At 44.1% G+C, this 18,430-nt stretch overlaps 1 protein-coding gene across 1 annotated transcript in view; it reads left to right on the plus strand.

Moving 5' to 3' along the window:
• The first annotated feature begins 1,318 nt into the window (after window positions 1-1,318).
• Window positions 1,319-18,430, plus strand: part of GPM6A (glycoprotein M6A) — a 186,759-nt gene continuing 169,647 nt past the window's right edge. The window contains exon 1 of the mRNA XM_037146545.2: window positions 1,319-1,470. Coding sequence (XP_037002440.1) covers window positions 1,467-1,470 — 4 coding nt within the window. The 5' untranslated portion in view covers window positions 1,319-1,466. The remainder of the gene's footprint in view (window positions 1,471-18,430) is intronic.

Consider the following 18,430-nt stretch of genomic DNA (forward strand, 5'->3'; position numbering starts at 1 on the left):
TTCATATTTCAGAATCACGTAATTTTTAGACTTAAAACATCCAGAAATAGACCCTCAGGAAGCATGTGGTGAGTTGTATCTGGTGATCCGAATGCTGTGCTTCTCAGTTAACCCCCAAACTTCCGCCACTGGTCCTCGGGAAGCCCACGTGGAAGAAGGGCTGCATGTGTCTGTCCACGCTGGTCAGTTTGCAGAGCAGGGATGCGTTTCTGAACAGCGCGCTCAACACTTTTCACTTTACTGACTACTTCCTCCCCGTCCCACAGGAATAACTTCCTCTTCTCACTTAACTGAAATACATTTACTACCACCCTGCAAGGGAGGCTCCTCTTCCATTAGGAGAGGAATGGCCGCGTTAATGTTTCCGTGGCACTTGAAGGATGCGCTCTGCAGTTATTCATGTCTTTCTGCCCGGTGAGGTCTTAATTATTTTCCCACTGTGCCTTCTCCATGGCATGGCCGTGTTCTTCGAGGTGGGCAACTGCGGCCAAGTTGTTCAATTGTCCCACTTGCTTGTGGCACAGAACCGTGCACTTCTGAGGGTGTGCTGTGCATGAGAAAGAAGCATGGCACTTTGGGGACTGACTGACCGAAATAACCTCTCCGGTGTGAATCCTGAAAGAACTAGGCCAGTAACCCACGGAATTATATAATTATTTTTAGCTCGAAGGGACCTTGGAGATCCCTTTTTCCAGATCCTCCCTTTGACAAACGAGGAAACTGTGGCCCAGTGTCTCTGTAGTGGGCCAGGGACCAGGACCCCTCACTCCCACTGACAAGCCCAAGGCTCTTTCAGCAGCATCAGCCAGGGACTGACGCTTGGAGCGTGGTCTGTTTTCCAAGTGACTTCTGCCTATCCTGGTGGCCTGCGTCTCTGAGTGCACGTGTGTGCATGTGCCTTTTAGGACTTGCCAGGTTACAGAAAAACATATTTGACATGGAAGAAGGAAGAGAGGTGCGGTATAAATTAAATGAAGAAATTTTCTTTTTCTCTTGTCTTCGTTAACATTGCTGTTAAGGAAGAAGTGATCTGCCTAAGAGGAGATTTGGGGGAATAGAAGATCGGCTGGCCAGACCAGCTCACGCAGCCCTCAGGGAGTAGTCTTGCCCCAGTCTCCACGCGAAGGGTTATTATCTGGCTGCCCGGCCGTTCATGGGGCGCTGAGACTGTGTGTGTGCAAAGTGTGGTTGAAGTGTTTAAGGCGCAGGCCTTTGCACGTGGCTAGCCTGAAAGTGAAAGGGGCAAGGTGGGGGAAGGAGAGCCGCGGAGGAGGGGGGCCCAGTGGCCCGCAGCCAGAGGAGGCAGGTGGGAGAGGGAGGGGTGCAGGAACCCCGGACCGCTCTGCTGGGAGGGGCGAGGCTGTCCCTGGCGGCAGTGCCCGCAGCCCGAGAGCCGCTTGGAGAAGTTGGCTACGCCGTGCCAGCCCCTTTTCGCTCGGGTAGGAAAGACAGTCGGACCTCCGGCCATGGGTGAGTGTGCGGCCGCTGGGGTCTCCAGGGACTCCGGTCCCGGGGGTCCCACGGCAGGAAAGTCCATGGATGTGGCGGCGAGAGCGCGTGCATCCCTCCCGCCTCTCCCTTCTGTGTCCGAACTTGTCCGGGGAGCCAGGCGGTGGCACTTGGAGGCGAGGGCCCAGGGAGGTGCCTCCCGGTCCTCAGAGCTGTGCGGGAGGGACAGCGAGAGTGGTTCCGGACACCACGGCCCCTCGGCCACCAGATCCGGAGGGGAGCGAGCTGCCGCGGGGCTCGAGGGGTGCGAACTCGGACAACTTTCGTTCCTACGGGTCTGCGTGGGGGAGGGTGCCAGGCAGGCGAGACTGGGGCGGGCTCCAGTGCCTGTCCCAAGGGCCACATTTGCACCAAGGTTTCAAGCTGCGCTCCAGGGCCCAGTGGATTCCTCCTGCAGCAGAGCCGGAGCTGGCCCGGGTCCCGGCAGCTCTGGGCGCACAAGTCTGCTGCGCTGGACTTTCGGGGCAGAGTCCACTGCTTGGGACTTGGGTGCCAGCAGCTCCGAGCAGCTGGGGGAATGCGGTGGACAGAGGTGGGGGCCGGGTGTGAAATAGTCTGAGCGGGGCCTCCGAGGAGGAAGGGGGTCCCTGGAGGATCAAGCGCTTTGAGGGCTGCGCGAGAGCCCAGCCGAGCCGCGTCTGGCATCCTCCCAGACTGTGGCCCCGCTGGTTCGGGCGTCCTGAGTGCAGGACCGAGCTGCTGCTCCGGTTGCTGATTAGCGGTCCCCAGGCAGTGCGGGGTGGCTGTTGACTCCAGGCCAGTTCCCTCATTCCTTCCCGTCCAAGTCCGCTCTGCGCCCATCCCCCTGCCTCTCCCTAGTCTTTTGTGGTGAGGGATTTCTGGCAGTGGAAAAGAGGCCTTTGGGGACCTGCGTGTTCAGGTTGAAACTCCCAAGTTCCCACAGGCTCAGGGGTTAGGGGGTGCTTTGAATACCGGTGGAGTTTGTGGACACTGGCCAACTTGGAAGAGAGGGAGGGAAGCTAAGGACATGTTTCTCTAAGAATGTTAATTGTGGCCACAAGGACATTCATAGTCTCTTCTTGCCTGACAGGGAGTCTTAGAAAGACCCATTTTTAGGGTCTTTGAATAAAACAGTGTTGCAAATACTCTCTGAAATGGACTGTCTTTAAAAAATGTTCTGAAACTGAAGGAATGTTTTCAAGTTACAAAGAAATGGTAATACACTTTCCCAACTGTGGCGGACTGTATTTCAGACTTGCTCTCCCTCCCTCCCTCCCCTTTTATTTGGGTGTGTAAACTCTGGATGGAGTCACAGTTTGCAGGTCAGAAGCTCTCCTAAATGAAAAGCCAAAATGACTGATGTGGTGTAATCTGTTCATTCACTTTGTTAAATGTGTTCCGATGATATTTGGACCCAACATAAAATGTCTAGAAAGAGTGACATTTTTTACCTTGTAACTAACCTTCAGCCTGAGAGGGTTCTCTGTCAAAAGGTAAGGCACTCATAATTCTGAAGTTAGTTATTGCTCTAGCTTGCATTTCCAAACTCTAATAAAAACAGCTGGTCCTGGATTTCACTTCCGTGCCCTTGGGTAACTTTCGCCTGGTCCCGAGTTCCAGGAAAGTGTTACCGCCGAGAGCAGGTGGACTTACCACCTGAGCTTCTGTGATAATCCTGGGCTTGGTTTCTAGATCCTGAGTTCTCTTTCCTCTCTGCAATCTGACAGACACCTAGATGTGCTCTCTGCCTGCTTCTGCCATGAAGGAATGACATATTTTCTATTGTAATTGGGGTCACTAAAAACTCAAGTTGGTGGCAGCTGGCGGGAAGGTGAAAATAAGTAAAGGAAACCAGTGAGTGAAAGAGCAGGGATGCAGTGAAGGAGAGGGAGACCCTGAAGCTGGGACCGGACAGTGACCCAGAGGCACAGTCCAGAAGTAGGCAGAGCCAATGAGCAGATGGGGCCGATGACAGGAAAGAAGGAGAAAAATGTGTCTGGAAACTAGAGAGAAAACATGCAGTCAACTAAGGGCATCTTTTAATTTCCTTGTGAAAAGCCCAGAACTCACTACTTAGAACTCCTCTTATTTAATGGTAGTAGGAGGTGAGGTTCAGCATCGGAGGCCAAAGTGCTACACTAAGGGGGAGAGCAGCGTGGGAGAGTGCCCTGCAGTGCCAGCAAGCTGTCTCCACCTCCTTCTGGCGTCAAGACCCCTGAAATGTCTCATTTACAGGCAGGAAGGTGGTGCTCAGGAAAAGAAGTCTGCACACTAGCATTGTGGAAGACAGAGTAACTGATTCATCAAATATTCTGAATAATTGATAGTTATCATATCTATAATGCACAAGGCTAATTCTCCAAAGGAAAAAAGTTATTTGCAAAGTAGGCAAATTGAGCTTTTGGCATCTCATACTTTACTTGGACTTTTCTTTCCTCAGCTTATCCTAAGTATGCAACAAGGGTTCCCCTGCGGCCCAAATTTGGTTCTCCAGAAAAGATATGATGAAGTATTTTATACTAAAATATGCAGGGCTGTTTCTTTGCTAGGAGTTTACATTTTAGCTGGGAAGTTTGGTTTCACCTGCAAGCTCTCTAATTGTGGAATTTCAGGCTGTCACGTGCGATAGTCAGGGGTGTTTTTCTCTTCTAACTTCATCACTTACTGTTCTTTGTTTTGCTTTAAAAATGATGTTAAACACTATTTAGTCCCACGGATGTTCTTAGGGAAAGGTTCAAGGAGAGAGTGTTATTGAACCTAGTTTGGAGGGAAGTGAAGGATTTGGGGAGGGGACAGGTGTTCTAGATAGAATAACAGGTCCCGTCTTTAAACAGGACGTCGTGAATTTTTAAAAATAATTTTATTTAGTTATTTTTCAAGTACAGTTTTTTGTCTATTTCTCCCATCCCAGCCCCCCCCCCTGTGCTCCCAGCTCCCTCCCATTTCCACCCCCCTTAGTTCTCATCCCTGTGTCCTTCATATTTGTTCCTCCAAATCCCTCCCCCTTTTCCCCCCTTAAATTCCTTTCCCTCTTCCCTCTGGTCACTGTCCCCTTGTCCTCTATTTCAGTGCCTGTGTTTTTATTCTGCTTGCTTGTTTGTTTTGTTGTTTAGCTTCCTGTTAAAGGTGAGATCATATGGTATTTGTCTTTCAACACCTGGCCTATTTCACTCAGCATAATGCTTTCCAGTTCCATCCATGTTGTTGCAAAGGGTAGTAGCTCCTTCTTTCTCTCTGCTGCATAGAATTCCATTGTGTATATGTACCACAGTTGTTTGATCCATTCATTTACTGACGGGCACCTAGGTTGCTTCCAGCTGTTGGCTATTGTAAATTGTGCTGCTATGAACATTGTGGTGCATAGGTTCTTTGAAATTGATGTTTTAGGATTCTTAGGATATAATCCTAGCAGTGGAACTGCTGGGTCAAAAGGCAGGTCAATTGTTATTTTTTCTGAGAAAATTCCATACTGTTTTCCATAATGGTTGTACCAGTCTGCAATCCCACCAACAGTGAACTAAGGACCCCTTTTCCCCACAACCTCTCCAACGTTTGTTGTTTTGTTTATGATGGCCATCCTGACTGGTGTAAAGTGGTATCTCATTGTGGTTTTAATGTGCATCTCTCTGATAGCTAATGATATTGAGCATCTCTTCATGTGTCTCTGAATGTTCTGTATGTCCTCCTTGGAGAAGTGTCTGTTCAAGTCCTTTGCCCATTTTTTAATTGGGTTAGATGTCTTCTTCGAGTGGAGTCATGTAAGTTCTTTGTATATTTTGGAGATTAAACCTTTGTCTGAGGTATCATTGGCAAATATGTTTTCCCATACAGTTGGTTGTCTTGCTAATTTAATACTGTTTTCTTTAGCCACGCAGAAGCTTTTTATTTTGATGAGATCCTATTTGTTTATTCTTTCCTTTATATTCCTTGCTCTAGGGGACATATCAGTAAAAATATTGCTGTGTGAAATATCTGAGATTTTCTTGTTAATGTTCTCCTCTAGGACTTTAATGGTGTCATGGCTTATATTTAAGTCTTTTATTCACTTTGAATTTATTTTGGTGTATGGTGTAAGTTGGTGCTCAAGTTTCATTTTTTTGCACGTAGCTGTCCAGTTCTCCCAACACCATTTGTTGAAGAGGCTATCTTTACTCCATTTTATGTTACTGCCCCCTTTGTCGAATATTAATTGACTGTAGAGAGTTGGGTTGATTTCTGGGCTCTCTGTTCTATTCCATTGGTCTATGTGCCTGTTTTTATGCCAGTAGCAGGCTGTTTTGATTACAGTGGCCTTGTAATACAGTTTGATATCAGGTATTGTGATCCCTCCTACTTTGTTCTTCTTTCTCAAAAGTGCAGCTGCTATTCGGGGTTGTTTATGGTTCCATATAAATTTTGAAGTGTTTGTTCTATGTCTGTGAAATATGCCATTGGTACTTTAATAGGTATTGCATTGAATCTGTATATTGCTTTGGGTAGTATGGACATTTTGATGATGTTAATTCTTCCAATCCATGAACATGGTATATGTTTCCATTTGTTTGTGTCTTCCCTGATTTCTTTCTTCAGTGCTGTGTAGTTTTCTGCATACAGGTCTTTTACCTCCTTGGTTAGGTTTATTCCCAGACATTTTATTTTTCTTTTTGCTATATCGAATGGGATTTTTTCTTGATTTCTGCTTCTGCTGATTCATTGTTGGTATACAAAAATGCCTTTGATTTCTGGATATTGACTTTGTATCCTGCTGTTTTGCCAAATTCATTAATTAGTTCAAGCAGTTTTTGGGTAGAGTCTATAGGATTTTCCATGTAGACTATCATGTCATCTGCAAACAGTGACAGTTTTGGAGGGTCGTGAATTTGGAGAACAGGAGACATGAAGCTGGATCGACGGGGTGGGACTTGATTCTGAAGGGCCTTCAAAAACAGTGTTAGAATGTACACAGTAGGGAGTCATGGACGGTTTTTGAGCAGTGCAGAATTGTAATGAAATTAGTGTTTAGGGAAGATAAATTGAGCAGTGTTTCTAAGACAAAGGAAAAACTGGAGAGGAGAGACCCAGTACACAAAGAAGTCCTGGATAATACACCGTATGGTGAGGCCAGTCACAGCGAAATGGTGGTAATCATGGAAATGGAGAGGAAAAGGTCAATGGAAGATATTTCTTATAAAGAAAACTATAAAATGAGGCAATTGAGCAATAAAGAGGAGAAAGAATATGAGATAATCTTTGGACTTTGGAAACTTGGAATATTGGGGAAATAGTGAGGCTCTTGATAGAATATTTCAAGGAAAAACCAGATTGTTTCTGGATGCTTTGGACTGAAAATTTGTTTTATTTTTGAAATGTTAAGTGGTGATGGCTAGACATCTAAAAAGCAATGTTTGGTAGCTTGGAAATGTATAATGAGAATTCAATGAGAGCACAAGAACAGAAGGGAAAATAGGATTTGAGAGTTACTAGCCTTTACTGAGAGCTACATCCGTGTAATAGATCATCTGTCTGAGAGTGTGAGTAGGGGGTCCTGGCTGGGGGTCAGGGAGAGGGGGGGGATAAACACTGTTTGCAGTAAGAGGGGAATCAAGTAGATCATGCTGCGTCCAATCAGGGCAGTAAAATGCAAGATCTGTAACATTCTAGGAGTCCACAGAGTTTGAAAAGAGAAGAAAATCTGGCAGGAATATTTTTCTGTCTTTCAATTTTAGCAAAAATTGAGTTGGTTAAGGATCTGTAAAATTGTTTGCTAATTTAGGCAAAGGACAATAAGACATGGTGTTGTCTTGAGCTCATACTTTTCCCACGAAAAACATGACCCTCTAGAGGCAGGTCCAAACAAGGGACACAGAGCTAAGTTCCAAAGTGAGAGTAGATGATAATCCCTTATGTCTCTGGGTGGGTCCTTTAGATCTCAGGGACCTGCTTCCTCTTCTGTTTGATGGTGGGGCCGGGGGTGGGGCAAGATTCTATAAATGTATGGAGCTCAGGTCTTGTTTCAGTAACAATTAGAGGAAAAAACATGTAAAAGAGATAAGGCTGAGTTATTTCCATTAACCACATCAGGAGCATTTTAATGATGCTAGACTACTAGGGGCAATTTTTAAGGATCTTTTGGTCTCTAGTATGTTATTTTCAGTAGAAAATAACCATAAAAGTCTGGTGGTCTCAACCTGAGCAGAGGGAGATAAACTAATGTCCTGGTTATCTTTGCCATATAACAGCTATCCCCAAAACTAGTGAATTAAAACATCTGTTTTTATTGTGTCTCATGGTTCACCCAGCTGGCTGCTGTGTGGTTCTTATTTGGGGCCCATTGTGCCTTTGCAGTTCAGTGTCTGCTGGACATTCAGCCACGTGAAGACTTGATCAGGCTGGTCATCCCAGATGACTTCCACATCTGGCTGGCAGTTGACAATGGCTATCAGCTGGAAGTTCCATTGGAGCCACCTCTAAGTGCCTTGCACTTCCACAAAGTGGGGGCTGGGTTCCAAGAGGGAACGTTCTCAAAACAAGTGTGTAGGTAATCCACAGAGGTGTTGCAAAGATTCTTCTGACCTAGAACATCTTAAGTCCCAGAAGATTACTTCTGCTACAATGTTCAATGGTCACAAAAATCATTAAGAACAGTCAGATTCTAGGGCAGAAGCATTAGACCCCTTCCCTTGATGTATGGGGTGTAGCATGCATGTTCAAGAAGAAGGACCTGAGGTAGCCAACCAATTGATCTTATTCTGAAAAGAAATGTCTTGGAAGCATTCAAGCACAAAATAGACACCATCAGGTTTACAGCTGAAAAATTGACATAAGTTTTCTGAAGCACATATGATAAAAGACTGAACCTTTAATTAGAAATATGAAGAAATCTAGACAGTCACACTAAAATTTCACAGCAAAACATTCAAGTGTGGAAATTCATGCCTGGGTGGAAATGTGTTCATAGAATGCTGGGAAAACTCTACTGAAAATAATGTCAAATAAGGTCAGCTAATCTTTCTTATTTTAATTTAGATCTGAAGTTTCTAAGGCTATTTTAAATGACTGGTTATTTACTTGGAATTGAGTTTGTACCATAAAGTATAATGTAGGTCAGTTGGTGTAAATCCTTTCTTCACTGTTCCTTCATCACAATACACTAAATGCTTTTGTGGTGAACTGTTTAGAAGCTGGCTTTATTTTCCAAGCATGTGTTCATTGTACAAGATACATAATTTGAATTGGTATAGCGTCAACTAAAAATAAGTCTAGGGTTAACTATACTTTTTTTTGAAAGATATGTTTCTAAATTAACTACGTAAGATTCAGTTCAACAAAGCTTTAAATGTAAATCTCATTCTACTATTTTTAACTGCAAAGGGTCTGAGTTGCCATTTATGTCTGCAAACATATAGGTCTTCCTCCTAGACAAGTGAAAAACAAAGAAAATTGGGTACATGATCTGGGCTTAACCTCAAGGACAGAATGGTGTCAACCTAGAAACTTAGAGGCCCTGGAAAGAATTCGATGATGACGGCGTCAGCCTCATTGATCTGAGGTCGTTCTGTTTTCCACTGTTTGACAAGAGATGAGGAAGTCAGGATCATGTGAAGCTCTACACCATATGCTCAGTCCTCATGATATAACGAAGAAAACCACACCTGTTTGAGGGCTGAGGACTGATCCATGTAACCAGTGTAACTGGAATGATGGCCACGGCATCCAGAAGGTGATATGACATGGAGTTAAAACAAGTTTTTCCTTAGTTTGTTAAGGTAACCTGTCCAAATAGGCACTACTTACTCTACAAGGGGTAAGGCATACAAAAACTGTATATAATAGCAAAGAAACATCTCTTGCCCTTCTACAAATCTTCTTGTTCTAGAAACTCTTAAGCTTATTATTCTAATTAGAATAACTTAGGAAATATGTTATGTGTTAGCGCCGCAGCCCCAGTACTGAGATCCGCACTCAGAGGGTCTGAGCCCCAGAGGGGACCTGCCTGTTGAACCTGCAGCCCAGGCTGCGGCCACCCTTTCCTGGTATCACTACCACCACATGGCCTTGATGTCTGATCCAGTTCTGAGCTCTGAAGAACGTCTGGGAGACCTAGTACTGGGAGCGCTGGGGCATCTCACCATCACACCAACTATATGTCCCTTTCACTCACCAGTCACTCTAGTAGGTGGGCTATTCTCCAGTTTCCTGACACTCTCCCTGTGAAAAGTGCTAATGGTATGCAGCCACGTGGGGTCGGGTCTCATTTGCTGCACATATCACCCAAATCTGTGTGGCTACACTCTGCTGTGTCTGCCCAGCCATCCCTCTGGTCCTGCAACCTCAGTGTGTGCAAAGCCAAATTCACCCTTCCCGGGACTGAGTGGTCCTATCTCCCCACTCCCACAGCCTCTCCCACCTTTTTGTTTTTCCTGATGACATCCCATGATGTCCACGTGGTTTATCATACCTGGGGGCAGCACCATCCCTCAGTTCTTCACCCTCCCCACCCCCTTGCCTGGAATTCAGTGGTCCTTCCTTTTCCAGCCTCCTCCCGAAGCATCTCATGTGATGGGCAGCACACCCATCTCAGCACACCTTTGGTCATTCTTTATGTCTTCTCTGACTTTACTTCTGCTGTCCTCTCATGCTTTTTATACCCGAAACAACGACACAACAAAACCAACAAAAAAGCCCCCGAATGAATTTTATCTACTCACCTCTTCTTCCCTGCAACTACCTCATCATGCTGTTGCTACTCCTTGGCAAGCCCTTTCTATTTCTCTGTGGAAATGCAAGCTGCTATTTGAGCCTACATTAGCCCAGCTTAAATGTCTCCTGCATGAAAAAACTCCCAGGATTTGACCAGCTTCATGTTCTCCAAAGCCTGGGGTGTGTACCAGTGACGTGCAAAGTGTTTTTATATGTGTCACAAATACCTCCATAGTGTTTAATACGTGCTACACACCATCTGAAGTGCCTGGTAAGTGTTTACGAAGTCAACTAAGCACAGAGAGTACACGTGGAACACTGAGGGGTTTTCTACATTCCTGTCTCAGGTTTTCTGCCAAGTGGCACACAAGGGACAGGAATTCATGGCACGGACGTACTAGCTGTGTGAACGCTGTCACAAGATTAGCCACCATTGAGACTGTTTTCACCTTCTTTCCCTTCTAAAGGGAGCTGTACAGAGAAGAGTGCAATTTTGTTTGTTAGTCACTGTGTGTAGTCTCTAGAGGGGAAAAAGTCGGCGCAGCTATTAATGTAAGTGCACACTTTGTAAGTAATTGGTTTCTTAGCAGAGATGAAGTTGAGACTACTAGAAAAATTAGTGTTATTAATTAGTTTCATTCATTTCACAGCAATTACCTTAATGGACTTTCGTTTACATAACATGATAAATGCATCCTGGTTTAAACAAGCTGAGATGTAAAGTGTCCTGTCATCTCACAAGAGGTAAAGATTTTTTAGAAATGCCAGTGAAAATGCGTGTGATTTATTATGTCAGATTAGAATCGTTGTCGTGACAGAATTGCTGTGGCTAGGGCTCCACCCCATTCATGGTACATGAGCACTCTGTGTTGTAGGCTTCATATTTTCCAGGACAGTAAGTCGTAGGCATTCTCACCACAAGAAGAAAAAAGGTAACTATGTAAGGTAATGGATGTGCTAATTGTATCATTTCAAAATATACACACATATCATATGATCATCCCGCCTACTGTAAATATATACAATGTTATTCATCAGTCACACCTCACTAAAGCTGAAAACATTTAGTAAAATGAAAACCTAAAGTAAAAAATCACTTGTAATGTCAATTTAACTGAACAACTATTTCTTAAGGGTCAGTCCTATGCCTACCCTTCTAATTTTTGCTGCAACAAGGTATTAACTGGACACAAAACACATGCCCAGAAAGCTGTTTGAAATTTCACAAGATTTGATCATGAAGATCTAATATAAATAAAACGATGTCCAAAACTCTGGGTCCAGAGCGGAAGGGATCCACAGGCCACGGGCATCAGGGAGGTTTTCTGGGTGAGGAACTTTGCAGAAACTCTGGATCCTGTGTGACTTATGGGGCAGCGGGGCGGAGGTACTGTGGGCGTGGCCCCAGGAGAGCAGGGGCAATGCCATGGAGTTGGGGGCGCACGCTCAGGGCCCCACCTGAAGTGCCTCCCCTCCATGCCCCGGGTTTCCCACTCCCGTGACCTCTGGGCGGGAGCCGGGTGCCCCCTACAGAAGTGTGTCTCCAGTGTTCACCCTGCTTGTCCACTGGGCTTTCTGATGGACCTCTGGGATGGACTCACTTCCCGCTCACTGCCTATTGTTTACAGAACACTCGGTCAGCCCGTGTTCTTGTAGGCCGTTCCCCAAGATCTTGCAAACATTTTCAGCCCACATGGCAACCCTCTCGGCCTCAGTTATTCCCACCTCCGCTGCTCTCCCTGGCCCTTGGCTTTTGTAACTAACTTGCCTCTGGATTTTGTCATTCAGCGAAGGAAGCCTTGGTGTAAGGATTGAGAATACAGTTTCATCACAAGATCACAGGAAATAGGAGAGATAATGAGAACAAAAACTGTCTTTTTATGTCTTAGAATACCAACCCGTCCAAGTGGGTATTCTGAACAAAGAGAGGAAGGAGTCCTCCAGAACAAACACAAACAAACTGAAAATATTTGCAATTCAAGCCAAGTAGCTGTTTGCTCTCCTCAAGCTGAGTGAGCCCTTCTGTTTTCTTTGTCCCTGGCCCTCTTCTCCTGTCCCGAGGCTGTAGCTCATTGTTTATTTATTGGCTGTTTAGTGTGAAAAAGCATCGTCTTTGATCACTGGCAGAAAACCAAGGGGAGTGTGGAGTCTGCAGGTCCACTGGCTGGCACCTGGGGCTGCTGGGCTCCTGGCCGGAGTTGCTGCTCTTCACTGTCCGTGAAGTTGAAGGGACCCGGCTGCTCTGTGGCTGTCGTTTCCCTGTTCTTACTAACACTTGCCAAAGCTTTTCTCCTGCTTCCCTAGAACTATGACAGCTTCTAGGTCACATTTGGGTGTTGATCACAGCATCTTCAGGAGAAAAGCTGCAGTCCCCCCTCGGAGACTGCAGTGGGTGCTGGCAGGCTGCCCGTGGGAGCCATAGCAGCACACCCCGTGCACTGTCTCTTAGGCATCTCAATGAGCTTTCTTCACTCTTTGAATATATAGCTACAAAAGTTTGTCTCCGAGGGAAAATGAATACATGCTTTCACTGAAGGACAGCTTCATGGAGTTAATGAAGCATTCTTTTCTAATGTTCATTTCTGAACTAAGCTAGAGATTATTGGCAGTCCTTTTTTTTCCCTTCAAGTTTTCATAATTAGGCTTTCAGTGGACTTAATCTTTTAATTTAAAAATGATTATTTGGCAGAATGAGTACCTCGCCATCGCTTAGGTTATAAAGCTAAACACACCCAACAACAGCAAGGAGAGGTGCAATGAAGTTGCTGTGAACAACACAACCAATACTTAAGTCCGGTTTTCAACAAAGGTCTAGGGCATTTTGCGGTCAACGACATTGTCTTGAGAGCTGCAGTTACTTTACTTTTCTAGAGAAAAGAAGATTTGGGGAGGTAATCTGTGTTTTGTATTAAATTCTAGGGCTAAATAAAATGTACGTGGAAAATGATTTTTTTCTCTTTTTATTTCAAGTCACAGATAATTGTATTTTCTCTATATATAGAGAATGTTTTGGAGGTGTAGAATTATAAAGCTCTCCCAGACAGGTTAATGGTGGAAAAATGGTTGTATAACTTTACTTTATATTCAGCTTGACCAGAATCGTATGTTCTCCAGTATATTAATTTCTAAGCAACCTGAACAAATCAGGCTTCCCTGACAAACTCATGATATTTTCATTGTATTTTTTGATTAAAAAAACTGTTTTCAATTCCTAGATTCACTGCTTTGAAAAAAGTGACGTAAGCTCCCTGTTATTTTATTTTTTTTGTTATTTGTAGGCGAGATAATAATACCATGTATCACCTGTTTTTGTAAGTGTGAATAAGTAAGGGGATGCATCTAGATCGCTTTAACATGAAGGGTGGAACCAAAAGACAGTACTCCATACATGTAAACACACATGTGCACACACAGATTAATCATGGAATTTGTCTTAAATGTTTTTATTAATTTCTTCCTAAGTATATCATACAGAAAACTGTAGATTTGTGAGTATAAGACAAACTTCAAATTAGTGCTTTTCCCCCCAAACCAATGCATAGGATAGCCATGCATTTTTTAAAGGAATAAATGGACTAGCTATTGCCTTTATAGATAGAAAATATTATTATTAGGAATAAAACAGAACTAGGAGCAAAACAGCACTCCGTAAGTGTTTAGGGCTGGTCTTAAAAACTGGAGCCTGTCAAGTCTGTCTGTACAACCCATTCACTGGGCAAATTTTAACTAGAACAACCAGACAAAGTTGCTTACTCTCAGGCTGAGTAATACTCAACCCTGTCTCGGGTGGCCTAACCAGTGCAATTAGGAAGAAAAAAGAATTGGACGTAGAAAGAAACAGACAAATTTGCATCATCAATCAAGATGAGATACTTGTTTATGTGTTAGACTGGAGGGATCCTGCAAACAATGAAAAATAATACAAGACCGGCAAGGACCCTTGGCGTCAAGTCAACAGAGACAACCAAGAGCCATCCCATACATCGGCCACGCAGACGCGAGTGGAGTTGGGATTCCAGTGGACGAGTCTAGGAGTGCCAAGATACATGAGATTTTAAGGGCAGAGTATACATGTGAATACACGATAAGCTATACCTGCTTAGTCAATGTCAAATCTCATCAGAAAGAGTCCGGTTCTCCTCCATGTGATCCCCACAGATTGTTCCAACAGGTTTTTCATGGAACTGACAAACTATATGGAGACGTGATGAGTGTTCTAGAAATCGTTGACATCATTCTGAAAAAAAGGGGGAATAGTGGGGGTGGATGAAGCCTTTCAGATATCTAGATATATTTCTTAAGCAACAATAATTATAACTGATTTGAGCCCTAAATACACCAGAGATGAATGGAACCCAATAAAATGACCAAAAACAGGTGTCCTGGATGTAAAATAGAAGAGGAACTTTCCTAACAAATGAGAGACTATTCAGTAAGCACTGTTAGAAAAACAAATTTGCATATAGAAAATGAAGACTTTTTAGTGGAATTAAAATGAATTGTTTTAATACCTCACACTCCACACATGAAACCAAATTCTAGAAGGATCTAATAAGAGGGACCTAATAAAGATATAATTGTAAAAAATAATCTTAAAATTATAAAGAAAAATATTGGAGAGTATATGACCACAGGAAAGGTTTTTAAAACCTAGAAAAAAAGGAATAATAACGCAAGAAATGCCTGACAAATTTGACTATATGAAAATTTGAGGTGGCTTTATGAGAAAATAAAAACATGGAGAAATATAGGCCAGATTATAAAAGTATAAACTTTAAAAATACATAAATAACATATACGTCATTAAGAAAATGAACAATGACAATAGGAAATGAGCAAAATCGAAGAACAAGAATTTCATGGAAAAAGAAAACATTAATGTTTCAACCACATCAAGTAATGTTTCAGTCTGGCAGTGAGAAAATTTCAACCATGGGTGTGTCTGTGTGTGTGTGAGAGAGAGAGAGACTGAAAAAAGAATAGATAACCTGAGTAATCCTATACATGGAGTAAATTGCATTAGTAGTTGTAAAGTTTGCAACCATAAAAACTTCAGGCACGAATGGCTTTACTGGTGAATCTGACCTGCCGTTTAAGGAATGTATCACAGCAATTCTGTTGCAAAACCTTCCATAGAAAAGAATAGAAAGAAACTTCCCAACACATCTTAAGAAGCTAGCATAACCCTACACCAACACCAGACAGAGCTTACAAGGAGATAACTGAAGATTAACAGGTCTCGTGAACATTGACTTGAACATCAATAAGGGAACTTCAGCAAGTTGAGTCTGTATAGATTTTGCAGAACTCGCAGAAGTATACATAGTGAATTTTAGAGTATAACATATTATATGCCGATAAAACAAATAAAATCTGAAGCAGATGTGATTGAATATTACGTATGGTTAATTTTGAGTGAGAGGCCATTTCTTTTTAGTTCTACTATTTTTATTTTTTAAAGCATTTAATAAAAGTTACTTTGCCCAGTCTTTAATAGACTAAAGGGAATTTCCTCTAGAAACACTTTCCCCCGTTCCTGCTCCAAACCTCTTTGTCACCGCGTCTCCCTCAGGTCATCTGACCCTCGTTTCCTTTTTCTTCCATTTCCTGCAGCTTCCATTTCCTGCAGTTTCACACGGTGTGTGAAGTCTTTAAGTGCTAGACACAGTAGGAGAGAAGTCAGAATTTCTTAGGCAGCCTCTGATGAAAACCCTTCCGTTTATTCAGTCACTAAGCATCAAATAATGTTCCATTTTACTTTGTTTTCAAAAGGTAATACATTTATTTACTTTATTTTTTGTTTGTTTCTATTACATTTTTTCATTACCCTTTCTCCCCTCCTATACCCCTTCCACCTCCCCCTCCCCTTGCGCCCTCCATGATTACCAGACTGTTGTTCACGACCATGAGTTCTTTCTCTTTTTTTTTTTTCATTTCTGCTCGACCTCTTCAACTCCCTCTTCAAGCTGTCATCTGCTCTCCATGGATGAGTCTGTCTCTGTTTTGCTCATTAGCTCAGTTTGTTCATTAGACCCCACATCTGAGTGAAATTATGTGGTATTTGTCTTGTCCTGACTGGCTTCCTTCACTTTGCATAACGCTCTCCAGATCAAGAAATACAGACAAGAATCACACCTGATGCCTGCGGAGCTGGCTTGCTGAGTGACAGAGCTGTGGGGACCCTCACCTATGGCGAGGGACGTGCAGAGCAGGCTTTTCAGCGGTCCCATCACGGTTGCTCTTGCCAACATAAACATTTTATATATGTTATTTCAAATTTGAAAAATCTCGTTTTCAGCATCCTGTCCAAACGCCTGTTTTGATTTTACCCAGTGCAGTCTGGCGACATAATTATTAACATTCCATCAAACCCATTCCGTGCTCCCTAACATTGAGGACTTCCTTATTTAGGAAGAGAAATTTCACATTTACTAGATACTGCAGTTAAAACTGAGCTGCGGCACGTGGAGGGTGGGGAAACAAGGTCTGTCTCAGGAAGCGAGATAATTAAATCATCACAGGTCTGAGGGACACAGGTCTGCCCGCCCACCTAGGCGGTTGGAGTAACCTGGCCGAGGCCTCCAAGTTGTTTTAAATTTCAGTTTGAAGGCTTGTTGCATGGATTCACGATAGGTAAATTATCTTACACAGTACTTGGGTTTCGTACATGCTCCAAATTAGCTGTTCCAAATTTTGTTTCTGGGTGAAATAATAATGCCGCTAATTACAGCTAGGACAAAAGGGTGAATCAGATGCCAGTCAGTGTAGTGAACTACAGAGGAGCCTCTTGTACAACTTACAAAGCACGAAGCAGGTAACTCTGTTAGCGTGACCATTCCCACTAGTGGTTATCACTATTGTTATTCACTGGTGAATTGGTACAGTGCGAATAGAACACAGCTGTGTCCTGCACTTTCATTGTTGGAGGTTGAGTAGTTTATCCTTCCTGGTGTGGTTCAGGGGCCCTGACTAGGCAAGACTCCTCTTCTGCCCCCTGTCCCTCTGTGGGGACTTTCCGTGTGGTTCCCGATCTGGAAGGCCCACCACCAATTCAGGGGCCCCACAGATGAAGGTTAAAAGGGTTGATACTTGCCTCGGTTATGGTTTAGAATTAGACTGCTGAACTTTAAGAATGGAGTAATTGACTCAGTTGACGTGGTAATTGTTGCTTCCCCCACAGCATCTGGAAAAATGGTGTTTAAATAACCTCTCAGGCCGCATCATGATTAAATATGCATCAGCGGAGATCAGCGGCTGCTGGACAGCAAACCACCAGTTAGTTCCCAGAATTGAAATAGCACCGAGGCAGCTGTAACGTTTGTAAACTTGCACCTCATGAAGCTAACGCTCATTTTTGCAAGGTTGTGGTGGTGGTTCCTTGGTGGAAACTACGTTTTTTTCAAACACTGGTTTCTGATCAAATGATTATTTATTTTATTTAACTTAGGGAAGGCTAACCTTTGCCTGAGATTGAAGGTCAAATTCCTTGGTAGCCATTGTAAAATATTTATTGAAATTTCTTTTCCTCCCTCCCTCTCCCTCCCCCCTCCCTCCCTCCCCCTCCCTCCCTCCCTCCCTCCCTCCCTCCCTCCCTCCCCTCCCTCCCTCCCTCCTTCCTTCCTTCCTTCCTTCCTTCCTTCCTTCCTTCCTTCCTCTATAAGGGTTTCAGATTTTCACTGTGCATCCCCACCTTCCGTCGATAGTTTGGGACTTTACATGAACCCTGATGAAATAGAGCCCCCGCCTTCGCAGTGATTGAACACAAATTCGGCTCCATGGTTGGCAGTGGTTTCCATCTTTAGTGTGGGTCAGAGTCCCTTGGAGAGCTTTGAAAAGTCGAGCTGCTTGGCCCACCCGCAGGAGTACGGGGTCCGCAGCTGCTGAGGACAGCCTCACACTGGCCTGTCTGAAGAGTCCGGTATGTGTGTCCACAGCTGAGACGGAGAGCACCCAAATGGGACGCCAAGGTCTTTTCTGAGAATTAGTCACTTTTTCAGGACAGACTAATTGCTGCAAAAATCCATCGCTCCCTCTCAGTGGCTCACACAATAAGATTTATTTCCCCCAGAAGTGACAGGACAGGGTGAGTGCGGGGAGGGGTGCCCAGGCTCATGGGGAGGGGACTGACCTCTTTTACCTAGTGGTGCCACTGTCTCCCCCCCACCCCCAGGCCTCAGAATTCCCCACATGCTAATGATGGGAGAGAGAACAGGGAGGTTCAGTGGGAGGCTTTCCTGTTCTGCCCAGAACTGGCAGGTGTACTCACATCCACGTGCCATCG

Source organism: Artibeus jamaicensis, unplaced genomic scaffold (assembly GCF_021234435.1).
Source record: "Artibeus jamaicensis isolate MK-2021 breed Jamaican fruit bat unplaced genomic scaffold, CSHL_Jam_final scaffold_833, whole genome shotgun sequence".
NCBI classification, from domain to species: Eukaryota; Metazoa; Chordata; class Mammalia; order Chiroptera; family Phyllostomidae; genus Artibeus; species Artibeus jamaicensis.